At 39.1% G+C, this 27,898-nt stretch overlaps 2 protein-coding genes across 5 annotated transcripts in view; both read right to left on the bottom strand.

Annotated features, from left to right (window-relative positions):
* The window catches only part of myo18aa (myosin XVIIIAa), a 66,056-nt gene extending 42,476 nt beyond the window's left edge, over positions 1 to 23,580 (bottom strand). The window contains exons 1-13 of one of the 4 annotated variants that reach the window (XM_067607659.1): positions 11,836 to 11,950; positions 8,769 to 8,792; positions 7,374 to 8,174; positions 5,347 to 5,460; positions 5,118 to 5,189; positions 3,235 to 3,288; positions 2,304 to 2,391; positions 1,806 to 1,912; positions 1,550 to 1,726; positions 1,177 to 1,387; positions 926 to 1,068; positions 590 to 690; positions 339 to 402 (exon numbers count right to left, since the gene is read on the bottom strand). In XM_067607659.1, the coding sequence (XP_067463760.1) occupies positions 339 to 402; positions 590 to 690; positions 926 to 1,068; positions 1,177 to 1,387; positions 1,550 to 1,726; positions 1,806 to 1,912; positions 2,304 to 2,391; positions 3,235 to 3,288; positions 5,118 to 5,189; positions 5,347 to 5,460; positions 7,374 to 8,063 (1,821 nt within the window). In that variant the 5' untranslated portion in view covers positions 8,064 to 8,174; positions 8,769 to 8,792; positions 11,836 to 11,950. Of the gene's footprint in view, positions 1 to 338; positions 403 to 589; positions 691 to 925; positions 1,069 to 1,176; positions 1,388 to 1,549; positions 1,727 to 1,805; positions 1,913 to 2,303; positions 2,392 to 3,234; positions 3,289 to 5,117; positions 5,190 to 5,346; positions 5,461 to 7,373; positions 8,175 to 8,768; positions 8,793 to 8,944; positions 9,194 to 11,835; positions 11,951 to 19,603; positions 20,740 to 23,473 lie in introns of those variants that run through there. The other 3 variants (XM_067607657.1, XM_067607656.1, XM_067607658.1) reach the window with 3 other exon arrangements.
* Positions 23,581 to 24,485: 905 nt separating this feature from the next.
* On the bottom strand, positions 24,486 to 26,208 carry LOC137195000 (gap junction delta-2 protein-like). The gene has a single exon (XM_067607081.1). It carries the CDS (start codon positions 26,151 to 26,153, stop codon positions 24,915 to 24,917), a length of 1,239 nt encoding a protein of 412 aa, XP_067463182.1. The 5' UTR covers positions 26,154 to 26,208; the 3' UTR covers positions 24,486 to 24,914.
* Between the last annotated feature and the right edge of the window lie 1,690 nt (positions 26,209 to 27,898).

The following is a 27,898-nucleotide window of genomic DNA, read 5'->3' on the forward strand; positions in this document are numbered from 1 at the left end:
AATTACAACAGAGATTAAAAATCAACAACCTGTCTTAGTAGTTTGTTCATTCATGACACTCTGCTGTGTGACAGTTGGTTTCTAGCATTATGCACAGATAGAAGACCAACAACTTAGTTATAAATTGTTAGTAGGTTTATTACATGGCTGATGAATTTGAAAAGATAATAAATGTAATATCAATAATCTGAGTTTAAGCATTGGTGAGCTGGTGCATATCAGTTGCACAAAGATTTTTTTAGCTATTTAAGTCTGCTACATGACAACCAGACAATCTGCATTCATATAAAAGTAACATTAAACATTCAGCTTTATAACTGGTAAAAATAATAATTTACCTTATTATGAGGCATGATTCCAAAAGCATTGTTTTCAGCAAAGTGGTTGAGGTGCAGCTCAGTTCTGATGAAGAAAGTCTCAGTGAGAACACAGAAGATGTCTTCATCTCTCATGTCCACTAACATTACATCAGTAAGACTTTGGGAAAAATTGGCAGCATTCTCCAAAAGCAGTAATATATCATTGCAATATATCAATATAATAAATTCAGTATTGTGTGTGTAATTGGCATTATAGTACTAATCTTTACCTAAGAGACGTATCTACTCCAGCCATTAGGTAGTAAAAGACATTAAAAGCGGACTCTCCTTCTGGTCTTCTTGTCACTCTCATCTTTTCCATAAGCATGGTCTGCAAGGCCGCACCAGAACAGGATATTAGCAAGACATAAAATAACATTTATTATAGGCAGTGCAAGTACGCATAATAACAAAGGCTGCTGAAGTTTGTTGAATTTCTATACTATTTTATGATATGTTGTCTGAGATCAGAGCAGATGTGCATGAATGGAGTGATAGATTCAGCAGTTGAGCATCAGCGACTTAAATGAATAAATAAATAAATACATAAATGTGTTTATTTGTACCTGGATAGAGGCTGAGGTCACCAGGCCCGCCTGGTCAAAATCCAAGGAAACAATATGGGAGAAGCGACTAGCATTGCCATTCATGCAGGTAGATGCATTCCCAAATGCCTCCAAAACTGTGTAGACTGCCTGCCATTTCTCTGCTACAGAAAACAAAGAGAAATCCATACAGTCATTTTGGGGAACTAAATAACACAACAATCTATTTACTTTTTGTTTTTAGTTTGGAGATTGGATCCTTTCCAACTTACCAGAAAATGTTTTGTTGGTGCTCCCAGCAATGCTGATCAGGTATTGGATGATGTGTTGACAGTTTGTAGTCTTGCCGCTACCACTCTTTCCCAGCAAGACAACGGACTGATCCTGACGAGTGGTCAGGAGGTTCCTATAAGCAGACTGGGCCATGCTGTAAATGTGAGGGGCAGTGTCCTCCCTTCTGCAGCCCTTAAACATTTGCATCACCTGGCAAAGACAAAAAGTAGAGGTAGAAAGAGGAGGACAAAATCAAAGAGAGGTGGTTATATATATCAGATAATATCTCTTTATGTTAATTTCATTCTGATTGCACCCTTGTACTCTACTATTCCATAAGAGATATCATTATATGCACAGACTGCAGCCTACCTTCTCAGAGTACATGGAGGGGGCGCTAATGGGGTTAATGACCACCATGCTGGGCCCAGCGTGGGTGTGCACCAGGTTACCACCGTACCGCTGCCGCAGGGAGTGCATCACGCTCGACTCATTCAAATACTGAAGAGAGGCCAGGTCCTCCACTCGCTCAAACATCGGAGGGTTTGCCTAGAGTTCAAAGTCAGAGGCAGTCACACAGTGTCATCCGTAATTGATGAGGTTCAGAGTTGATTTGATGATTAAATACCTTCTCTACATCATCTTCATCCACATCCAATAAAGATCCATCACTCTCCAGACGGATTTTCACCTTCCCCTCTGGCAGACTGCCTGCCTCTGTCTTCAGGAGAGTTGCTGCACAAAATGTGGAGTTAATTTATCATGACATATGATCTCGACTTGGGTGCAAAAGCTTCATCCTATCTTACATGTCTGATGTGTGGCAGTCGTATCTCTTTTAATAACGTCTAAGCTTCATTAAAACTAAACATGCATTCAATGTTGAAAATGTGGTAGTGGTAGTGGAATAGTTTAATTTTATACAGCCTGAGGTAAAACGGAGTAGTCTAGTCAGTTGCCCTCTTTTAACATGAAAATTCCATAAGCATGTTCTATGCCTCAACAATCCACCTCTATGGTACTACAGTAAAATGTCACAATGTCATGACAATTTTCTTTAAAATACTAATGTACAGAAGATACAAAATATACATACAGATACGTAAATGCAGAAGTTTTTACTAACCCAATGAAAATCCATCCTTGTGAACCAGCCATACTTTTTCAGTGTTGTACCAGGCTTTCTCTGCTGCTATCTGCTCTTCAGTCTTCCCCTGTTGGAACAGGTTAACAATCAGGATGAGGAAAAGATTTTCTTATTTAAAGAACTACGGAACATTACGAATTGAAGAAGTACATTAGCAATGACAACTGTTGAATAATAAATTATTAAATTAGATAATTGCATAATGGATTGATTTGCATGCAGCACACATTCATATAAAAGAACTGAATTCATTGGGTGGAGGGCTTCTTTCAGAGTAAAAACCTGTATGAATTTGTGTGAGTTGGTTTCTTTTCATATTTCACCCCCAACATTTACATCCATTACACACCAGCCCTCCACAGATGAACTAGAGTTCCCATGGCTTCCCTTTTAAAGCCCCTTCCAGAGCTCACAAAGTGTGCATTGAACTCATTGAGAGTCCATTTGATGTGTTCACTAAAAAGATGTCACAGATGACACATTGCAAGCAAGTACATCACATTGAGAGAAATACATGGGTTTAGAGGGATTGCACAGGGATACACCTAAATAATTTTAAAAACAGAAAACAACCAACAACTAAAGTCAAGTGTTTGGAGTGAGTCATGCATAGAAACACTTTGGGTACACAGTACTGAGACATGCAATCAAGCTATCAAAATAAAGATTGGATAGCTGTACCGAGACAGCATATTTTTGTCTTTTCTCCCACTGGTTAAGAAGTGGGAACAGTTAAGGGTACAGGCAGGGCCACAGGGAAGATGAAACCTGGGATTGCCTCAATAACTACAAGGCCATCCTCCCACACCACTTTACTAGTTCATCACACACAAAAACCACAAAACACACATCATTCTGAAACACAGAGGGATGCACCCAGAACTACAGTCAGACGTAGCCATAGTCAAACCTTAGCTGCAGAGTGTGATGCCTGAAGGATGGCCACAGGGTCCACAACTTTGGACTGGAGAAGGGAAGGAGCAGAAATCAACTGAGAAGTCAGTACTTTTAATGATTTGATTCAACAGTCACACATAACATTCATTTGTCATTTCAGAGTGCACAACAGAACGCAAAAATAGGCATAGTGCAAAAACATAACGGTTGGTCACAAACAATTCAGAGTAAAAAATATAATACAAACACCGCACAAGACCTGCAGCAATCCAACGATGCAACAGTAAGTCAAGCAATGCTAGTAAAATAATTCGAGTAATTTGCCATAAAAAATTACAGTATTACTGCGTTAATGAGCAGGGATTATAAGGTGCATTGAAGTAGTGTGTAGATCTAGAGGGACAGAATTCATATACTGCCATTTTATTGTCACAATTTACATGATCAGTTGTACACTGTAAGGGATAAATGCAGGGCACCATGCAGCCAGTTGTAAAATGTAATGTAGTCGATGCTAATGAACTGAGATATATAGACGGTACTATAATAACACCAAGATATAATGTAATATATGTATCTCTGCATGGGAAGTCAGGGATTCCTGCAGTTTTTCAATTCACAGAAACACATGTGGAACCCTATCTGAAAGATATCTTAAATAACATATTTGAGAAACTGTTTACTGTTGCATATGACTACATATAACATATATATATGTGAGAGGGAAGAGCAAAAGCAACAAAACTGAAACATGCAGTATTATTTAAAATAGTCATTATTACATAGCTGCACACTACAACCTGAATGCAGCATTGTTAAAGTTAAGCTATTATTTATCTTCTTGAGACCTCTAAAACCTGTTCCAGAACCCCTGACCCAAATCTGGTGCTGGTTTATGTCAAATTACTACATTCCAGACCCCAGCATGAACCCAGAATGAACCTCAGACAGCCATGTGGGGACAAAGACAGCAGGCAGGCAAAGTAGGACAGAGAGGGGTCAGTAGAGGAGAACAAGCTTAGACTCCAGTACTCTACAGCTGAGTGAGTGCGGCGAGCCTACGGTCGGGCAGGCTGTACCTGAGAGGATTTGTGGCCTCGGGCACGCTGGCCATGCAAACAGCAAAGAGTACAGCAGCAAGTCAAGATCCAATGATCCACAGAGAAGCAAAGAGCAGAGACATAAGACACGATTTGAGACAATAGGAGATCAGAGCAAGAGGGAATAAGAAAAAGTGCTTTTCAGTGCTGCAGACTTTGAGAGAACAAATTACCAGACACATATACTCAAGCACTGCCACAATAATTGCACATAATGCCAATGGGCAAAGTACAGTAGGTGCTCCTCTGCACCTGATAACAAAACTATTAATACTACAGAATGAATAAGAGGAGGGTAATAAGCAGGACAGACACTGAGCTAAAGCTGTTCAGAGGTTATCAGAGGTGTACAAGTCAGCTGCAAAAGTAAAAGGTTTCATGCTGTTGTCTTTTCTGAAACAAAAGCCTCTTACCAATCAATCACATAGCATACAATTCAAGATATCAGATTATATCATAAACATGAACATTCAGGCAACACAAGATATGCTTACACGAGTCCAAGAAAGCTTTTATTTTCTCCCGAACTAACTCTGATGAAATCTCCATAATCTATGAGCTATAGAAATATCTCTTTGGTCTCAAAGTTTCAGATTTCACACCATGTGGCCAACAACCCAGGGGAACCCTGTAATTGTACCCCTATTAGGACAACCCGGTGTGGACCTGGGTAATTCTGGGACACATTTCCCTCTAGCTGGGGAAGCAAGCAGTTGACTCAGGCTAGTCACATGGTAAGTCTTGGTACAGCATGGCAGATGCAAACCAAACAAATTGAAGGGGAGAGAGAAGTTACATTTCCGCAATTTATGGTGAAGATCCTCTTCACACGCTTATGATCTTCCTCAGTGGGAATCAGCTCTGGGGCCTACAGTTGCAAAGCAGGACCAGCAATTGCAAATATGTAGCCAGAAAGTAAAACCAATGATCCAGAGATAATTGATAATGAAATCTGAATGAGCACATACAAGCATTCCATGAAAAAAATCTAATAGTTTTGAATGTGAGAAACACACACTGTGTACCTTTGCAGCAGGACGAACACACACCTTTTCATTCGATGTAGAATGAGCCTGGAGCAGTGCAACGGGGGACGGCTTACCATTGGGGGCCACGGGGGGACAAGGTGTCTCCATTACCTTTACACAATGTATCCACATATTCACAAACACACATTTTGACAAACAAAGATGTGCACACATGGAAGGAATTATGGGAAGATGACAATGAGGATGAAAGTTATGTTTTAGCTTGGTGTATTTTCTTTTTGACTTTGGATTTAATTTAACACACCCAAAACTACAACCAACTTAAAGGGATGTTTGGTCCTACTAATTTTCCAGTTAATTCAATCAGGAAATGAGTAAGAGAAAATGACTATTAAAGAAAATTGGATCATTAAGTGCTGTAGCAAAAGAGTAATGGTTCAAATAAGAAATTTGGGCTGTCTCATCTGATTCTCATACAACTGCACCAGCATCCAAGGAATCTGAGAGTAGCACCTTAAAAATAATAAATCAAAAGTTCTGTGACATTTATGCTCTGTAATTTTATTCAGCTGTGGTGTCTGGATCAATAATTTTAGTTATGTCCCATAACTACTGTTTGCATTATATATAAAGTTGGGGTTGTGCTGCTAAAAACTCTTTTAATCAAGATTAAATGATTATTGATTCATTTTATAGTTAGGTGAAACTAAGGCTAAGGAAGGCCATTACAATGCTAGTTTTTTGTTTCACTTTTTTTCCGTATCCTAATATACTACAAGTTAGAATTCCACAAACCTCCATACACTGCCTAAGATGAAAATTAATTACTCTACATGTCACACTGATATTTTTCCAGGAATTGTAGCTGTAATTAGTAATGTTACTATTTAACTATTAGTGATAGTACTATGTAACTATAGTAATGACTGATGACTGCAATTGTCAACAACAGAAATTAGTTATTTTGATGCACAGTCATGATATGTGATTGTGTGTAGTTACATTGAGAGCAGAAAAGTAAATGCACTAGACTTAATCCCTTACGGTCCAAAACCTAAATCTCTCCCTAAAACAGTGAAAAACAAAATATCCCTCTGTGAGAATATCGGATGCATATGTCCAAAATCAAATCCCTGGCTCCATGGCCAAATGCCCAGCTGTTCACCACATTTCATGGACATCTGTTGATAAAATGTTCATATGGCCTGCTGATAGACAAAAAGCCAAAAAACTAAATAACACAACAAAAACATAACCTTGTCTGGGGTACAAATTGAAACTGGGACTATGGAAGCATGTACAACTTTGAAACTGAAAGGAGAACTATAATTCCTATTCTTATCATAAGTCAAAATATAAATATTAAAAATTTAGCTGAAGCTGAATTGAATTATTCAAGTACCAGCTAAAAGCTGAACATGGTGATACATGATTTACTGGGATCCTGGTTCTCTTGTCAGTTGTTTAATTGATATGAACTACAAATTTGTCAATACAAATATCATTTGAATTCTTATTGTTATTCCTGTTTCTTTAAACAGCATCCTAAAAGACTGTTAAAGCCTCAGTGGTCTACTAGCAGTCAGAGCACAACTTCAATGCTCTGCTTGCAGAAAGTGACAGTAATGAGTCACAGCTCAGTGCTCATAGACAACTCCAACTGACCAGACAGAGTGTAGGCCATGAGCACACCCTTATACCCACTGATGAAGTCTGATCATGAGCTGGTTCATGCACCCTGCTTCCCTTCACTTATCCAGGGTGACTTCATTATATCAAGGCTCATTTTTTGTCAGAAAGAAAGAGCAACTTGTGCTTTGGAGAAAAAGTAAAAGGTGTCACATTCAGTTGTTAATGATAAAGATGAGATGGAGTCTAATTATAATACTAGCTGTAAGAAAAAGTCACAATGATCCATAACCAAAAACAAGTCTGCTAAAGTTGAAGATGTCTTTCAGGCTTAACAATATGAGCATGTATATGGGCTGTAATGTCTGTTATTATCACACAGCATGCTCCACCCAGTGGTTAAGTAGCAAACATGCACTTCTTTCACTCTGTACCTCTGGTTTCTTTACAGCAAATGTGCGAGGCTTTGGGATGAACCCTGCAGGAGGAGCCAGAGGGTCTGTTTTTGGAACAGGGATGAAACCTGGTGGTCTTGCCAGGGGATTCTGTTTTGGGGGAACCGGACTGGATTTTCTGGTAGGGATGAAGCCAGGTGGAGGAGTCAACAGATTTTGTTTGGGGGCAGGGATGAAACCAGCAGGCGGGGCAAAAGGGTCAGGTTTGGGAGCAGGGATGAATCCAGCTGGTGGGGTGAGGGGGTTGGACTTTGGTGGTGCAGGGCTTGGTTGTGTAGCAGTGGGCACAGATGTGGGTATGGTATCCTCTGTTTTTTCCACAGTAGGTTTCTCCTCCTCTTTCTCTACTTCTCCTTTCTCTTCCTCCTGCTTCACCTCTTCTTTCATGTCCTCTTTGCGGTCCTGGGTGCGGGTGCGAGGCCGGTGCTCCTTGGTTCTACTTCTGCCCATTAGGCTGGTCAGGCCCATGGAGATATCATCCTTCTCCATACTAGCAGCCTTAGTCGTTTTGAGCACAGGTTCTGCTGCAGCGGTAGCCTTGGCAGCCTCAGAAACAGCCGGCTGGTTCTGCTCTTCCGTCCCAGCAGGAACCACACGTCTGACAACTCTCCTCACAACCCTCACCACCTTTTTACCACTAGAGCTTTTGTCCTCTTCTGGACCACCCATGGCAATGTGACTATTGGACTCTTCAGCTGATGATACAGTTGACTTTGGACCACTTCCTGTGTCTAGCTCAGGTTTAGTGACTGCCTGAGGCTGAATACTATCTACATCAGACTGGATACAAACAGAGCAAGGCAGATGACAATAGTGTAGATTATTTCCATGGCTGACGCAGATAAACTGTCAAAGATTTCAACAGGAGGTTCTGTGCTCAGAATCTCAGTATGGAGGATTATTCTGATATATTATATCAGCGAGTGTATTTCCATTTGTCTATATTAAAAACCTCACTCATGCTGGAATATGCAATCAGGCCATTTAATTAAGCATTCTCATTCAATTCTAACTTTGGAGTTTATGGGCAAACTGTTAGCTTTGTTTAATTCAGAAATGACAATAGAAAATAAAGAATCTATATTGTAAAAGTGACAAGTATATATATTCTCTGAACAGTAGTTGCCCTGAGAATAAAGAACATCAAGCCCTATCAGCAAACGGTTAATTAATCTTTAAGAACTGTATTTGTAATCACCTACTCCCAAATTCACCACATTGCTATCTACCTTCCTAAGACCACGGTAAGGTAAATTGGCTTTAGCTTGCAGTAGGTTGTGATAATGATTAGTAGCCTAATTTGTTTCCGTGCAAAAAACAGTTTGCATCATGTGAACTACTATCCAAAAGCATGCAGGGTGAAAAAACACTTACATCTGGCTTGTTTTCAACTTTAACCTACACAAAGAGAAGCAACACAAAAAAAGATCAAACCACAGATTGGGACCAAAGCTTTTCTCTATCAACATAAAGGAACATTTCACAAATTCAGCAAGAAACAACATGCAGATATGAACTAAAAGGCAAAAAACACAGAAAAGCAAGACTTCCCTTTTGCTCCCAGAATGAAAAGCGTGATTTGTACGCCATGGTAACAGGCCAGAAGTCATGGAACAAGCTCGGCGATGTGGAGAATAAATGTATGGAATGATGAGAAACAGAAAAAGAGACAGCCGGGAGGAGGAGGATGTACTGTGCGGAGTGATGAAGAATAGGAATTTAGGGGTGAGCGCAGGGGTACTGCGAACTGGCTTTCTGCACACAACAGCCCATACACCAACAGGGCAGTGGGACCATGCAGCACTGAGGACAGAAGACATGAACAACATGATGAAACAGACAGCTTGCTTTCTTCATACAAGAGCCATGAAAACACACTCACAAGACCTGTAAAGTATATATTGGATCTTTTCAACATGGAAAGTTTCCCACAGAATGAACACATGCAGAAATTTGCCCCACATCTAAAGATGCTAGAATAGCTTTTACTGCACCCAACACTCACCCAATTAGCTTACTTTTGGAGAGAGAAGTACATTCAGAAATATATGGAAACTAGTAACCTTCTAACCCATGCTCAACATGCACTGATACATATGACGGATGAGTGGCTAATAGGGGGTGGACGATATGACCCTAAAATAATATCACAATATTTCAGGGTATTTCTGCGATAATGATATTCTTGACGATATGACAAAATACTCCTTGCGGGATATTTGGCTCTCCTCATACTGAACCAGTGGTGAAATAACTTTGTTGCATTGCCTCCTTTTGTTGTTATAGTCTTCTTGTACTTCTTACATATTACCTTGGTTTGTTGTACATCTGATCTTTTGTAACCAAACCACTCCCACATTACTGAAAGTGCTCCCCTTTTTGGAACTAATTCCTCCACTGAGGAGCCGGAAGCAATGTTAATTTTACTTTCAGCCATGCTTGTTGTTGCTGTGTGTAATGGTATGATGTCATCAGATCAACAAGTTGGAATATTGCCATTGTCATTATATGATTTTTTTATCATATTAAAAAATATACCTACATTATCGTGAACGATACAATATATACACCCCTCATGGCTAAAGGCCCTTGATCAAGATAAACTTGTGTCCCTACTTCTTCTTGACTTCACTGCAGCATTCAATTTGATAGATCATACAATTCTACTTAAAAAATGAATTCATTATGGCTTCAGTAAGAATGCTATCAACTGGATGAAATCCTATTTAAACAGTATGTTAATGGCTCCTTTTCTTCTGCACGTATGATTACCTGTGTCATCCCACAAGGGAGTTGCCTCGGACCATTGTTGTTTATTATATACACAAATGATCTTCCCTTAGTGTTCACCAACTCACATGCACACATGTTTGCAGATGATACCACCATCACTGCAGTAGCAGAATCACAAACTCAGTTGCATGAATATTTATCAAATGATTTTAAATGTGTCATCAAATGGGTGGAAAATAATAAATTGGTATTAAATAAAACAAAAAATATGATTAAATGTACTACAAGAAAGAGGAAGAAATTGAAGCCATAGTACTTAATGTATGGCAGTGTTCAAATTAAAGAGATTACACAAGACAAATTATTGGGAGTATAATACAAAACAATTTCTCATGGACGGCTCATATTACAGATCTTTCTAAAAGAGTGATGAAAATGGCAGGAATGGTTGGACAAATTGCAAAGTTTTTCTCTAAAGACATTCTTCAGGTAATATTTCATAGTCTAATCTATAGTCACATCAATTATTGCTGTGCTCTGTGGGGCAGTGCAGCTCGAGAGATATGAGGAGACTACAGGATCACACTAAACAAGACAGCAAGAATAGTCTTAATGTGTGGGTTTGAAAAGGGTGTGAGTGAACTACATATTATAGTGGGATGGTCTGCAGTAGTAGAGCATGTGAGACATTCTATTGCACTAATTTCAAAATTTCAAAGGTTTAAAATGCCAGTTAGTATTAAGGACAAACTGTTGTTAGAACATGATCAAGTTAACATAAGAATAAGAGATAAAAATCACCAATTACCAAAAATAAAAACTGAAATGGGAAGACAGACTTTCATTTTCTGAACCATTAAATTATGGAATTCATTACAATAACTCACTCAAGAACAGTACAACAGTTGGATTGTTGATTTTAAGATTTAAATGTAGTTATCATCACACTATTGTATTGTATCTCCAGTGGGTTTGAAGTCTATTGGTATTATATGTGAACATATGTAGATGAATATGTGTATATGTAGGTACATACACTATATGTGCCAATGGATATAGATTATATGTGTGTATTTATGCATGTATTTCTATGATAGGTGTGGTCAACAATTATGTGTTAAATCATTTATGAATTATTGTATGCTTAAATGTTTTTAACATGGACTCTTTGAAGATTAGCTAATGGTTCTCCTTTACCTCAGTCAACACACTAAAATGGTTACATACAATGCTGGTCATTTTTTCATTTGTAGTGATGACACAAAATCAATCATTATTATGTAACTATGTACACAACTGAAGTAAGTGTTGCCAACATTAAACACAGCAATATAATTGGTTAGTTGACAAAGGAAACAACAAGCATACTTGGGATTCTTGGGACACATCACTACACTTACTTTCCAAGCAACATGCAACTTCCTCACATTTATAAAATGCCTATCACAACTTTTCGTAAACAGTTTAATCTAGAAACTGGCCTTTTACTCATTGAAGAGTCAAAACAAAATGAGTTGCGCAGAGAAATGTTTCACCATCCCTTGCCCAGCTTTCATCAGTCTACTCCTATAAATAGTTTCAGCTGCAAAGGAGGCCATTCTGAGACGCCATCAGAGCCCAAATGGAACTGCTAAGCAGAGCATGTACACCCTGAGCAGATCACACTGCTCACCACACACACAGTCCACCAGAGGCCTGAGCCCATTACCTTCTCTCTAGGCCTGGTTAACCTTCCAATCTTCACTCCGTCACTGGAGCAGTGCAGTCAGGGCCAAGGGGGGTTAAGACCTGGGTCCGCAAAGAGCACACACTCACTAGTCCAGTGTGAGTGGGAGGGCAGCCTCGAGGGCGGGGTCACAGTCAGCACAGTAAAGATGTGGTGTGGGCAGAGGAGGGGGGTAATGTGAGAGGAGCTGAGCAGGGAGATAGAAGAGGGACAGCTGCTGAAATACAGGAGGGTTATAAATAGAAGTTGCAAAACCACACCGATTACCACTGCCACTTTTCCCTGCCACTCTCTTCTCCTGTTGACGGAATCACGGAGGGAGTATACCGCATCAGGTGCTATACAAACTTTTATATACCCCTGAGGTAAACACAACTACAATAATGCAATTAAGAGATTGTCTGGTGATAAAAAAAGGTATATGGCTCAGTAGTAAGTGCAAGGATTGCCTACTCCACACAGACATAAAATGGAATGAAAGCTTATTTAATCTTCCATTGCCCTCCAAGACGCCAAGTTAAGTAATTTGTTTCAATGTGAGGATGACACATTATTATTTGCACAGTGTAAGGTCAGCCTGTGAAGCCATTCTCTGCAGTCAAAGCTCCATTTAATTTATTTTTCTTTATTACACTTAGAAAAAGAACATTTCATGCCCGAATTGGCTCCTCAGCAGCTACAGAGGGATTAGTCATGTTCATCAGTATGCCTTTTAAACCACAAGAGGGAGCTATGAACCAATGTATTGGTTTCTCTGTTTCACAGAAGGTTTTGCTTAGGCACACGACTGACCTAAATTTAAGATGTTGCACAATGCAGAATGTAGCTCAAAGCAGTGGTTGCAGGACCTAAGCCGAGATATACCACAAATCCAACTAATTTCATGTTTATCTGTACTAAAGTGTAAATCAAGATTTTAAGCATTTTAAAATGAGTCACAGACCAGTCAGATAGGATTTTGCAAATTATACTGCTTGCCCAATCAAAACAAAATGCTTCAAGAGATGGCTTAAAGTGAAAGATCTGTCAAAACTGCATTGCTGTAAAACCAGTTGAGTTTTTTATGTTATTGGGAGGTAAGCATTCAGTTCATTGGTGACGATGAATGTAGCTACACAGGGAAAACACGGAAATGCAGCAACAGGCTTGGCTGGGCATGAGCTAATCCAATCTTGGCACATTCTCTTCCCCTTCAAACTCATTAACAGTTTCATTTATCAAATAAGGAGTTCCTATGAACAAAGTACAAAGTGATAGTAATTGGCTGTTGGATGGTAATTGGATGAACTACCTCTTTCAGAATCATCAGAAGCAAAGTCCAACCAACTTCCAACATTTTTTGTTAGGTTTTTTTCTATTTTAATTGCAATCGAATGTGCTAAAATAGAGCCTTCTTGCAAAAATCTATAATCTGCTATAAGGCATTTCTTCCACACGGTAAGCTTAGAAGTTCACATAATAGCTCTCAGCAGGACCCAGCAAAACCAACAGCCTAGCTGGTCTATCTAGTACAGTTTGCTAATCCCCAGAGTCAGTTACTGGGACACAGCATCGTGTCGGCTGTTTGTCTACACATGGTTAGAGCAGACCAAAGATTAAGAACTCTATACACCATAAACACTGCTGATTCTGACCCAGTTAATTCTTCCCTAATCTCTGCATATGAATGGAGATATCTACTCAGATGATAGCCAATAGTTCCGAGACTGAATCTTCCCATACAATAAAGTCTGTTCAACTCTTGTGTAAACTCTCGTGTAGTGTCAACTGGAGTTTCACACATTCTTATAAATATGTTGTAATAAAATATATTTAAAATAATATAAGTACATGAATATGACATGCATGATGTATACAAATACAGCATATATTATTCTTGGTTTGTCCACGATATCTGCCATTTCTCATTTATCTAAGCTTTTTTTTTTTATCTGAGTTGTAGTTCCCATTTATAAGGGGAGAACCAAAAGAACAAGGTGAAGATACAACTGAAAAATCCTACATTAATCTTGAAATAAAAGTATTATATTTATTGAGGGAATGATTAAAATCTCCATACTCTGCATTCCAAGAATATAAGTCAGAAATCACATGAGACATTTGACCAGTGTCCGTGCTTTGTGAACTAAGAGCAGAAATGAATCATGGCACATCAGACTCTGCAGTCCAGCCTTATAAAACTTCAGGATGTGACCCAGATTTTACTCAGTAATAATAAATAGGCCTGAAAATCAGAACTTCTGACTGAAAGTGGGCCACATAGACATCATTTAGAAGCATCAAATTTAAACAGGTGTGATCCCATGAGATTTAAAAGTACTAACACCAAACACTGATAAGGCACACATTCATTGTCTCAATAAAACAGCAATGCAGTGTATCTGTTAGTAGTGACTCTACTAAAAGTATCATAAAACAAACAATGATGCTCTAGCGTATGCTTATGGCTGACAAGTGTCTATGTCTATGTTAACTGGCAGACATGCAATTAGTCACAAAACCCAAGAATGTTGAGCATGTCTGCCTTATTATGACAACCCACAGTCAAATTAGTCACTTCAGCTGACAAACTTAAAGGACCAGTGTGTAGGATTTAGTGGTATCTAGTGGTGAGGTTGCAGATTGCAACAAACTCAATACCCCTCCACCTCCCCTCCCCTTCCAAGCATGTAGGAGAATGTGTGATATCTGCAAAACTCTTGAAAAACGCAAAGGCCCACTCTAGAGCCGGTGTTTAGTTTGTCCTTTCTGGTCTACTGTAGACACATGGTGGAGCAACATGGCAGGCTCCGTGGAAGAGGACCTGCTCCCTATGTGGATGTAAAGTCTCATTCTAAGGTAACAAAAACACAACAATTCTTATTGTTAGGTGATTATACACTAATTAAAACATATAAATATTATATTCTATTTGTTCCAATAGATCCCCCTAAATCTTACACACTGGTCCTTAAAAGCCTACATAAGAGGTCACAGTTTGAAACTGGTGTCACTCCATGTGCGAGGGGAAACTTATTTAGTATTAAATATTAAATATATTTTAAGAATAGAGGGGAGGAAAAATAACATCTGAAGCCTCTATCATGAACCAAACAGCTTTATCCTTGGAAGCCCCCCTCTTTCTAATCCACGCCCATGTTACTCTCTACTGACATCCCCCCACTGGAAACGGGGATGATGTAATTCAAATGGGCAGCTTGGGGAGGAGATTACACCATTTGCTAATTTCCTAATGATAAAACTGTGTCTGGTCTGCAGAAAGACAGGAAATGTATGGGATGCGAGATAAGCAATGCAGGGATATTAGATGAAATATTTGCCAACATCATGCTGTTATTAAATGTAAAAAGGTAAAATTAGCTCCTGAAGGGTATGATCTGGGATATTATTGAGATACTAACAGGATCTGCTTTTTTGTTTGTTGATGTGCTTCCTTACAGTATTTAAACAATGTTTTCAAAATGAAAAGTGGTACTGCCAGCTTGGGTTACAACAATGTGTGATGTTCATAATGAAACTATCCAGTTTGAGGGACAACAGTACCAAATTTGGCACCACTGACTTGTTGAGAGTGCCCCGCAAAATAGCATCTCAGCTTGGTTTCATAATGCCTCTGACTAATTGATTTACCTCAACCAGCTGGAAAATAGTATGTCTAGCAGTGCCCCTCCCTTCAGAGTGTCTGTGAGACAACAATAAGCAGACACAGAGGACCAAAGCCCCACTTACACACTGCACACCTGCTCATACACAGTACAGTAGGATTCCCTTATAAACTGTAAAAGTTTATAGTATGAGCCCTCATTTTGCACCTTGTTTAGAGTGGACTTAACACACAGGATTTATTGATCCTCCTCTAGTTTTCAACCAATCTGGTTTTGGTTGTTTTGAGTCTTTTTTTTTGAACAGACACTGAAATCATGGCAAAAAAATAAAAATATAACATTGTTCAAATGTATTCAAAACATTTTAAATCTTAGTTTCTGTTGTATGAACTTATGATCCTTATGATCTTTATCCAGTGGTGTCATCATGACATGTCAACTGTTCTGAGACTCACTCACAACACCAGTCATGATCTAAAACCTACGTTAAAGAGCTTGCAGTGAATCAGAGATGACGCTTAAAGCTTTGGAAATGGAACAGAAGGGACAAAACAGAAGAATAGTTGTTCTGGCCTGGTGTAGTGTGGACAGTGGCTGCCACCCAATGGACAAAAGGTTCATGTGCTCAGCTGTGCATATCTGGCCTAGCCACGAAATAATTACATTTTGAACCAGAATAAATGTAAGGCTACATCTAATAGTTATTTCTTTCATAAGAGGAGATCTACTACTACTGACACTTTAAATAGCAAACAAGCAAATGTTTGGGATCATATTCATTTAGTGCCAGAGGCAGTTACGATTGTGGGGAGATTTCTTTTGTTCTGACAGGCAGACAGACTCATGTGTAAAGATGAGGGGTGTATTATGCAGCCTAAAGCAAACCATCTGACGGTACTGTAATCAGAAACCATGTAATAATAAAACAGAAAGTGAAAGAGACAGCAGTCAGAGGGAGAGCAGGTGTTCAACTGATACCAAACCTGAACAGTTACTTTTTGTTCAACAAATGGCTCCTTATTATTGTATTCTCATTGCAGTCCTGCAGTTAGGCAGATTACTGCTGGTCGCCTGGCAACCTCATGGTGATGACAAAACTCCAGGAAGTCACTGTGCCAAGCCAAAAAATAGTCAGGCACGCAAACCCCTGTTAAACCATGACTTCTTGTTTTTACACTTCAGTTACATAAAGCTATAGAGCTTTAGAGGTGCTGGTAGGTGGATTTTTTTACCTTTGGAAAGAGCCAAGCTAGCTGTTTCCCTCTGCTTCCACACTTGCTAAGCTAAGCTAACCGTCTCCTGGCTGTAGCGTCATACTTAACAGATAGATAGGATGGTGGTATTGATCTTCTCATCTAACTTGCTACCAACTTGATACCATATGTGATGCTAAGGCATCACATATGGTATCTAACTGTGTTGCAGAGCTCTAGATCTAGAATCCAGATCTTATTATAACCACCTATTAATAGTGCTGTTGGTTCTAGGTCAGCCTCACATGCACAATGCTTTTGCTTTTTGAAATGGCCTGTCTAATGACGATCATCACGCTAAGTTGAATGTAGGACATCACACTATTTCAGTTTCTTTGGCCCTGTTCACACCTGGCATTAACATGCGTCTTGGGTGACTCAATCACAAGTGGACAGCTCTAAGTACGTCAGCTCACACCAGGCATTAGAATGCATCTCCACATGCGTCTCGAGTGACCACTTGTGATCGGATCTCACTTCTTCACTCTATATGCAAATAAACACGTACATCATTTCTGTTTGCAATGCATTAGACACTCTCACACTGAGCTGAAATGAAATGAGTGCACATAAATTAGGTAAATAACATAAATAAACATAGTCTCTACTGCATTTTGCTGTCATTTATGGTTTATAACAACAATAAGTCGAGTTTGCCCTGTTCTGCTTGAGGTTTCTTCCCGTTAAAGGGGAGTTTTTTCTTGCTGCTGTCGCCAAGTGCTTGCTCATGGGGGAATTGTCGGGTATCTGTAAATTAAAGAGTACGGTCTAGACCTGCTTTATGTGAAAAGTGCCTTGAGATAACTTTTGTTTTGATTTGGTGCTATATAAATAAAATTGAATTGAATTGAATTATGCTTGCACTAGGTTTCTCTCCTCTCCTCTGCTCTCTGTGTTCCACCAAGGGCGGGGATCAGCCCCTCTGGAGCCACACACACGGAGCAGAGCAAAGGAGAGACAGACAGCGACAACTACACTACGACTACTACACAGTTGAGTAGGCAATCCTTCAATGTGGCCCATGACACATTGTGTACACGCTGCTAAAACAATGTGGCCACCTCCAAATGTGGTCTGAGCAATCGGATCTCATTGCATCCTTAATGCATCTTGGGCTCATTCACACCTGTACTTAAAGCTGTAGACTTATGATCAGATCACCCAAGACACATTCTAATGGCGGCTGTGAACAGGGCCTTTAACCTAATCTTTTGATCACTAATCAAAAGGGACGACACCTGTCATTAAAATCAGATGTTAATTTTCTGATAACTAAGGTAGCCCACTAAGATGCACATATTTCTCAAAACAAGTGAGCTTCACAAAATGACACCAGTGCTGTAATGACCCAAGTTTCTAAACACCAGCCTTGCACAGTGCACCTATTATATCACATTCACAGGCAAAAATAACAAGCCAAGTATGGCCTCACAAAATGGGTTAAGAATTCAACTTTACCACCAAGCCAGGCAAATCTGGCCCAGGTCTGGATATGATCAGCACACAAAAACTGTACATTAATTAGTCAGTCAGTTTATAATTCCTATAGAAATCCATCACCTAGGGTACCATCCTGTGATATCCATGCTCTTCTCATTCTTCATCATTCTTGTACGTTATCATTCTGAATAAATATGTATCTTATAACTGTGCGGTGCTGCCCAAATACACCCATATATAAATAATTTATCTAAGATAGAGCTGTTCAACAGGCAAAATACCATATTATAATATTGTTTTGATTGGCGAGGTTTAATCATATCTAATAATATTTTGCTTTCAGTTTTACACTGAATTTACACTAGTGTGAGCTCCTTTTTACATGTAAGTCTATCTTTATAGTGTAACTAATATACTTGAGCATATTACTACGGCGTCTCTATTCTAGTCTAATCTAGTCTCAATTTGGGTATCACTAAAATTGTCTAAATGTCTAATTTGAAGACTATGGAATAAAACCTAAGTCTACACACTGAATGCATTTTTATAAAAAGCAAAAACATGCCTAGCCCTAAAGCCCTTGACTAAACTTTGGCAAACATACAGTATGGGCCACTTCATGATCACCCACTCATTAAATTCAGGTGTTTGTTGTGCTGGCTAATAAAGAGTTTAACTTGACGCTCCTCTACTTGTTGCACATGATTATCCGAGCAAAAAGAATTGAATGGGCTGCCAGCCAAGTCTTACAAGACCATATGGCCATGGGCTGTGGTGGCGTTTGGGCCGTTGTCTCCTTCAGCGTCCCATTGTTTGGTGTCAAAGGACTGGGGGAGGGAGAGGGGATTATATATACACCAGAACACATTCTCTCTTTCAAAACACACACACACACACACACCCCAATACATACAAGCACAAAAGCACATTGCCAGTGTCATTACAGCTCCACCCAGGGTCCAGACATCTTTAACCCGAAACCCTTCTTAGAAAGAAATACCAAAATAAGACAAAAGGCTTCCATATACAGCAACTGGAGTTGGGAACAACTTTTACACCAGGTATACATGTATTTAAAACCCAAACAATAGACATCCATAGGACCCAGAACGACACAAACTCGGTTTCTCACTGCAAATATGGAGATTAATTTTCAAAAGTTATATATCGATTTCTTGAAATTACCCTATAAGCATTTCAAAACACAGATGATTCAAAATGTGTCTAAAAATAATGTATATACATATACATATATATACATAGACAGATAATGTATTAACTTTCTCACACCATTGTCACAAGATCCAAAGCAAAATTATAGCCTACAAAAAAGCAGCTCTGTGGGTATCAAATTACACTGAAGAAACAGAATCAAAAAAATGTGGACTTTGTGTTTGCATGTTATAATTTATTTGCTTAGTGGACTGAAAATAATTCAACAGTACTACTTACATCAAAGACTTCTTTGTGCAGGCCTTGCATGGTCCTCAGCCAGCTGCGGTTCAACTCACTCAGTTCCAAAATCGGCTGCACTTTTAACCGGACTGAATCTCCAGATTGACGGATCATCTCCACTATCTCATCCCTGCTCTTGTTCTCCACATTGTTCCCATTGATTTCCACCAGCCTGTCTCCTGGGACCAGGCCCAGAGCCCAATCTTTGGTCCCAGCACCTGGTTCAGCAAAGTGTACCACGCGCCGACACACTCCTCCATCAGGCTGCCTGTCAAGCATGGTGGTCCTCCGCAAAGAGAAGCCAAAATCCCCTGTGTTGCGCCGCTGTAGCTCCAGCTCTCTTGGATCTGGTATTGGTGGAGCAGCAAGCATAGGCAACTGTAGGTCTGCACCAGGGAAGGTCTTTTCCACCATCTCAGGAATGTGAACCATGTTGACGCTTTGTGAGTTGGTTCCTTGAGGAAGCTTTTGCGGCCTTAAAGACAATTTTTCCAAATTCTGCCCAGAGAGACTAGAAGTATCAAAAGTATTTTCCTCTTTGCTCTTCAGGGAAAAAGAGACATGCCTTTGGCCTATCATAGAATTTGATTTGGCCAATTCTCCAAACTTAGCTGCTCTCTCTTTTACAGAGCTGTGACGATGTTCCAGGTCATTTCCCTTCACGTCCTCACCAGAGGTACTTGCACTTATTTGCGCCACATCCTGCCCCTGCGTGTTGCAGTTTTGGAGGCGCTCAGCCTCCACATTTGTCAGGCTGAGCTCCATGTTGCTAGCGACCTTAATTGGGATAGGGCTAGAGATCTCCAACTTGCTCCTAGAGTCTCTCTTAGAGCTCCCTCGATTGAGGTGGAAGAAGCCTCTTCGTATGCTCATCTCTTCCAGACTCTTTAACTCTGCCTGGGACATCCGCTCTTTCTTCTCTTTCTTGTCTTTCTTCTGAATCTTGCCCAAATCCTTCTCCTTCTCCTTGTCTTTCTTAATTAGGTGAAACATGCTTGACTTTTTCTGGAGTCTTTTACCAGTTTGAATTGTTTACAGCGAAAAAAGATCAGTTTCATATAAATTATTAAGAGGTGGTCTCATAAAAGCACCTGAAAGGTTCTACTGTACGTCCAAACCCCTTATAATGTAGTCTGTAGGAAAGAGAAAAAAGGACAAAATTAAGAAAATCCTCTGAGATCATAATACAACCATCTAATTTAGTGGTCCAAAACATCAACACAATCAAAGTCATTCACAATCAGGAGAAAAGTATACTGTGACAGATCTGTGTAAAGGAATTGAAATCATCAACTGATGCATCATGGTTTCTAAAAAGGAAATGACCAAGAAAAATGGACACACTATTTAATCTTTTTCTATTCTCACAGTATGACAGTGATACATAGGCCCATGTCCCTATACATTTGAAGCTGCCCTATATACAAGCACTGTTTGGAAGAGCTTTGACCTTCTCTGTCTTGCTCTCTTTCTCATTAAATGCTGGCGATTTTAGACTTAGATTTTCAGGGGTTGTCAAGCGCACCTAAATTTAATCTAAACACCCCTATAAAAATAATAATAATTATTATTATTATTATCTTCTGAAATCATTTTAGCCCTCTAATGTTAGATTTTGCAAACTTGTCTGAGGGCTTAAATGCTTGTAAATTGAAAATCAGCACCGTTCTACACTTCCTACTCACCCATAGTTTCAAACTGAGCACATGAAATGTAGCTAGGTAGTGAATTTAGGATTTCATGGTGCAGAAAAACACAAGTTGAAACATTAGCAAATAAAATTGATGAATGTTCTTCAGAGAATGTTGGGTCAAACAGGTCATTATTACTGTGCAGCTGATTCAATGTATTTGGTGATGTATCAGCATAATTTTAACGTAAGGCTTAGAGGTGAGGAAGTTATCAGTCACTGATGTTTCAGAACAAGCCATGATGATAACTGCTTGGTAGTTTCAGACATCAACTTTATTAACCAGCTCATAAGCTAGCTAGCTAGTTAGCTAACGTCAGATCATCTCTGAGCTAGCTTGCTTGTAAATTTTCTCATTTCAGACTTTAAACATGGCAGTGCATGAATGTCATTTGTGTTGGTACCGTTAAAGTTAGTTAACGTTGTTATAGCAAAGTCGATTTAAGATTTAGAAAGTCTCTGGTTATAGATCCATGGTGTGAATAATGTCAAAGAACATCAACTGACGTTAGCCAGCTAGATCAGAGATTATCAGCTAATGTTGGCTGTCTGAGCTATTCTCATGGATGTATTATAAGAGCTGGATACAGGACTAAAAATGGTGCCCATTCAGTCCTATAGGAATTGCTTGCCTGGCGCATACACCAAAAAAAGTTTCTAGCTTCCGGGTTTGCTTCCACGTTGTGCGGCCCACTGAATATGCGCAGTAGTGTTTCCTCCGCTGGCCCCACCCGCGAGTTCCCGCTCAGCCCCGCTCAGCACTTTACATTGTGATGACGTCACAGATTTTTAAATCGCTTTTCTTGGCTTGAGGAAAGTTTTACAAATATAAAACCTCCATGAATCAAAAGTTCATAATAGAAAGAGTCATAATTGACATTGTTTGCAGTTCGAGGTGTCCTGTAAACAGTTTTACAGATGTCTGTTTTACAATGGTGGTCTATGGGGAAAATCCTTTTTGGGCCGCAGGGGAATTTTTCGCTGCGCCCTATCCAGCTCTTATTATACATCCATGGCTATTCTGTTTGCACACCTGCCAGCTTATCAGCCAACTGATGCATTTTATTATTTTAGTTAATGTAGTCACAATGTTTCTTATTCTGACAGAATTGGGCCTTATGGTATAATTACAGAACATTTATGGACAGTGAATTGAAGCATTGGAACAGAAAATATGACTCATGCACTCTTTCTCTTATTGCAGCCACTGAACTTTTTCAAAGTTGTTTTTGGTTTCAGATTGTCTCTTACTAGTTTGCTTCTTGCCCAGGTGCACAGCTTGGAGGGATGTCTGTATTGTATGATGCTTCTTTCATTGCTTGATGATATGGTGGAGGAGAGATTTATAATGTTTTGTTCATTTCTAGTCATATCTGCCTTTTTTTTAGTTAGACAGTTCTGGTCATTATGACTGAGTCCTTGCCTCAGATTTCATTAACCGATGGTCCTCTCTAATAAGGTTGTTTCTAAAGGTAACATTGTTTACCTCATTGAACTGAGGTTTGCTAGAGTGAAAGGGGTTGAATACTATTGCAAACAGCATATTCCATTTTTAATTTTCTTAAAAAAATATTTTGTGGTGTAAAACTCGTTATTTGGCAGGGCTGGTGAACACTTTTAGAAGGCACAGTATGCATGTCAAATTCTCATTAGGGGCTCAGCCCCCCTAAAGGTGTGATCCTAGAATCGGCCCTGCCATTAAAGTGATGCAGGACATGAGACATTTGAGCATGAGATTCTCTATTGAAGTTGCATACCCTGCAGGCGCACAGCCAAGCAACCATGCTTTGTTTTAGTGAATCCATAAACAGTAAATTCGCACTTAATCCACACTTAATCACATCTCCTGAGGTCATGTAAAAACCGAACAGATATTACAATCACTTTACAGCACTTGACAGTTATATGAATATTGTCGTGGTGACTTTTAACAGGCAGTGAGGAACATTACAATTTCTTTTTAGCTTTACTGAACTTACTATACATACAGTAGCTATAACTAGGTTGACGCTGCGACTAGACCACAGCTTGGCCGTAATGCTCTCCCTTTAAGCTGCTTTGCCCTCATTCTCTACCACCGGTGCCCTTAGGGAACACTTTCAGTAGAGAGTGTAAAAATGCAATTAATGTAAAATTACAGACTGTAAACGCTGGTAGCAGACATGATAGTCACTTACCTGTAATTGCAGACTCATGACATTGTGTTGAGTTTCTTGAAATTTTCAGCATTTTCTTCCCTGGAATTGACAGTAGGTGCGAGGAAACTGTACTGTGATGTACTTGTGACGCCTTCAAATGCTTGATGTAAGCTCCGACTTCCGATAAGTGTGGTCAGAAATAAACGAGCTAGGGATACAACTAATCTCGTATTTGTGCTTTTAATCAAAACAACATGAAGTTAGCAGTACATTTCGCACAACAATGAAAGCATGAATAAATTAATTCGTTTTACAAGCAAAACAAAGTTGTAGGTGTAAATTAAAAATAATTTGTAGAAACTGAAATAAGATCCTTAATGCCAATAAGCTATCACTCAAATGCTATGATTACGAATTTAAAAATAAGAAAAAAAAATGCGTGACAACTAACCACAACAAGTGAAAACAGAACTTGGTATTTTGTAAAAATGCTCTAAATTTTAGTCATTCCAACAGCACATGAAGGCAACATTAGTGTAAACCGGACAGCAGTGACCCCTCCTGGTCTCCTCACTTACTGGAACAGGTACAGGTAAATACTGCCAGGATTTTACATTTGATAATATAAAAAAAATATTTTAAATGTTTGTGTGATACCAGTTTATATTGTTGATTACATTAATTAAATTTCAGCTCAAATCATGATTCTAAAATGTGAGCATCTCTAGAAGATTTCACATATTATCAGAGACAAAATTGCCATGTAGCACAGCAAGAAGGTTTTTCAGGCCACAGTAGGCAATATAAAGCCTTTTGTCCCACTCTATGGCACAGGTATTGTACAGGTTACAATACAAGTTACCTTCCATTGTTTTGGGTGTTTCAATTTGGCTTTTTGCTGCAAAATTTGGATGGATAAAACAATGAGAATAGCTAAACCAAATCAGAATCTTTGTGCATTGCTGTTTAACAGACCAGTATGAAGCTGTTGATCTTTAGACAATAATATAATATAATATAATCCTTGTTTCTTTAACAATGGTAGTGGAAGTGTAGACATAAGGTATGCATAAAGCACAGCAAATACATTAATTTGACTTTATTTACAGAAACATTTTCATAAATGCTGCACTACATTTTTATATCAGTGGTTCCCTCTACAGTTATTTTCCACCAGATAAACCAAGAATGGCAAACAAATTGCATCATCTCCAAATCATTCCAAAGTTTCAGCTTATTAATGCTGAGTACACTTACAGAGTTGAAAATTTCTGAGGCTAGAAACACTGAATCGCTCACAGTCTGCCCGTGACATTGTATGTGTTATCACGGAACTCTTAATAATTGCTAAATTCATAGCTTACTTAAACTGATCCGTCCCGAAAAGATTTCAATATAAATCAATTTTAAGATACACAAGTGCATTCAAAGGTGAAAAGAAATATATATAAAGCAAAAGAAAAATATAGTTTGAAAGAATTTATAGCCATGACTTTTTGCCTCTTCCTATTTTGGGCATACTGAACGGTCTGGTCTTGGTGCGTTCCTTTTCATCTGTGTTTCTCTTCGAAGTGCACTCCAGTGTAGAGTCTGTCTCAAAGGAGATGGTCGGGGCCTGGGTTGGGACACCACTGCTCTTGTCCCGGGACATGGTAGAGGTGGTCTGCAGGACGACCCTGCCACGTAAAGAGTGTTTGAGCTCAAGCAGCAGTGGGTTGCTGTCAGAATATAATTCCACCTCCTGCACAGGGTTACTATCTGCATCACAGCATGTGAAGCATGCAGAGAACAGTACTCTGAGAATATAAATCCAGCCTAGATAATGCAGCTCCACAATGTTCAAGATGATGCAACCTAGACTGACACTGAACATGAAGTTGAGAAAGATGGTCTTTTCTGTTGCTCGAGACACAAAGCAGTCAGTTCGGTGTGGACAGGGGTAGGTTTCACAGCGGAAAAGATGTGGGACTTCAAATCCAAACAGGTAATACTGCCCAATAAGGAAGATTATCTCCATGATGGAGCGCAGCAAAACATGTATGATGTAGATAAGTAGTACTTGGCTGGAAAGCTGGGTGGGGTCTTTTCCTACTTCTCTCTTTTCTTCTTCTAGCTGACTCTTCTCCTCACACTCATCCTCCTGTGAGCTCCAGTCCTCAGTGTTACAGGTGGTGTTATAAAGACTGCCAACTTCCAGTGTTGTCTCCTTATCTCCTTCTATATATTTGTCCCTCTTGAGTGCAGGCGAGGAGCTGGTTACAACTTCAACCTTCTTAATGTCTGTCTTTTCATTCTTGGTGATTTTTTGCAATACATAGACAACGTAGAAAATAGAAGGTGTGGAGACAAGAACAATCTGAAAGACCCAAAATCGCAAGTGTGAGACAGGAGCAAAAGTGTCATAGCAGACATTATTGCATCCAGGCTGAAGGGTGTTGCAGGTAAACTTGGACTGCTCATCACTGTAGACAGCATCCCCAACCAGGGCCACAAGCAAGATGCGGAAGATGAGCAGCATTGTCAGCCATATCTTTCCAATGACCGTGGAATGGTTTTGAACCTCCGTTAGGAAGCGGCCAAGAATGGACCAGTCTCCCATTTCTGTGGAAAGACATACTAACAATAAATAGTCAGGAAGAATGTTTTCATTGGTGACTAATAACTGATTGTATTGGTCTCTCTCCCTTTCTCCCTTGCCTCCCATTCCTGCCATGAACATTACTCACTAGTCTTATCAAGGAAGCAGGCGGATGAAATCAGAAGTGTTTGCACATGTAAGACTTTCAAATAATATTTTGTTTTGAAATATTGACTTAGAAATACCCTTTAAATATACTAAAAATGCATAAAGTAGCTTTCCAAGTGCGTATCACAATCTGGCATAACCTTCTCTGTAATTTTTCACTATGGATTTTTCAGAAGGAAAACTGCTATAGTTATTAACCAGTATTCTTTCATCATGTGTATTTTACATACAGTATATAAGGGCAGATAGTACATTAAAATGTAACTGACCAGCAGTTTCTCATATTATACATAAGTTTATTCGTTCAAGACTTCCATAATAATTTTTCAAGTAATACATAAACTCGACTCCTAATTCAAGAGCGATTTGTGAAATTCGTCATATTACAAAGGAAAACAAGCTAAAAACATGATCAACTTCTATGTTGTTGACTCAGTCTTCCTATCATGGAGGAGCTTACCTTTGGAGAATCGGAGTCGTCCTTATCCAAAGCTGGAAATAAATCAGAGGAAGCAATCTGCATAACTGTATTTTCAAGTGGAACCTGTTGCTGGACGTTATCGTGTTTGGGTGAGGGGAGAACGGGCTGACCACACATATTCCATACCTCTAACTGAAACATTCATTGCACTGTATGTGAAAAAAGGCTTTCAATGTACAGTGGGACAAAGATTTAAATGTACAATGGGGGGCACCTTCACTAAACAGCCATTCACTGACGAGCAGAGAGTTCAAAGAACGTACTGGAAAAAGTGTGCACAATACTGGTTCATGCATGGATCTGTGTCCACTTTAATTTTAGAGTTGAAATACAAGTCTCGATTTCTCAGAAGACTTTTATACTTTGGTCTAAGTGACTTTACTGATCCTCAAAACATAATGCAAAGAATCCACACAGCACTGTAATCAATTTTCATATAGATGATCCCTGATGATAAAAGATAAGATTTAACTATTCCATATGTCAAGAATTACATGAATGAACTGAGTGAATGCAGAATGCAACTGAAAGGTCTTAAGTGTGTAACTTTAAAATGGCATTTAGTCATAATTAATCACTATCATATTAACACATTATGTCTGTGTCATGGGTCTGAAACTACTTATTGTCTGACTAATTTCTGAGTCAGAATTTTTAAGAATTGCCGCCACCTTTTCACTTTTCTGAAATCTTACTCATAACATTTAACACTTTCACCATTGCTTTTCTCACTTTCTGAAAAAGTGTTTCTCATTCACCTAAGAGTGTTACTTACTGTAAGTCTTAAGTGTGGTGCTCAGACTGAATTTCATTCATACTTAGTTTTTTCCCTGACTGCACGTGCTTTAGAGGAAACTTGTCACTCGATTTAAAGACTTCATCTGAGACACCGTAATAACTGTGCTGGATTAGCTAACTCATATGATATTATTATTATGATTCTATAACTTACAACACTTGAATATTGTCACTGGAATATTATTTTGCTTTTATTTACCTATACAGTGGTCCTCTTCTAGTGATGTAAATTTAACAATGTTTGGCCTGCTAGTTGCCTCAGTGTGTTTTGTGTACATTGTCTGGTGCTGACAAGCAATCTGAGGCCTGTTGCTTTGGTGACACCCAGGTAACTTGCTTTAAACATCACTCTTTTGCTGCCTTGAAACTGCTTGCTCTATCCACATCGGCTGATCATTAGCTGAATTGGAAGGATTATTTTGTAGTTTATTAAGATATT

This window comes from Thunnus thynnus, chromosome 13, assembly GCF_963924715.1.
Source record: "Thunnus thynnus chromosome 13, fThuThy2.1, whole genome shotgun sequence".
NCBI lineage: Eukaryota > Metazoa > Chordata > Actinopteri > Scombriformes > Scombridae > Thunnus > Thunnus thynnus.

What these genes read in the sequence shown, in the direction of transcription:
- LOC137195000 (XM_067607081.1), bottom strand. Translation starts at nt 26,153, where the DNA reads ATGTTCATGGCAGGAATGGGAGGCAAGGGAGAAAGGGAGAGAGACCAA.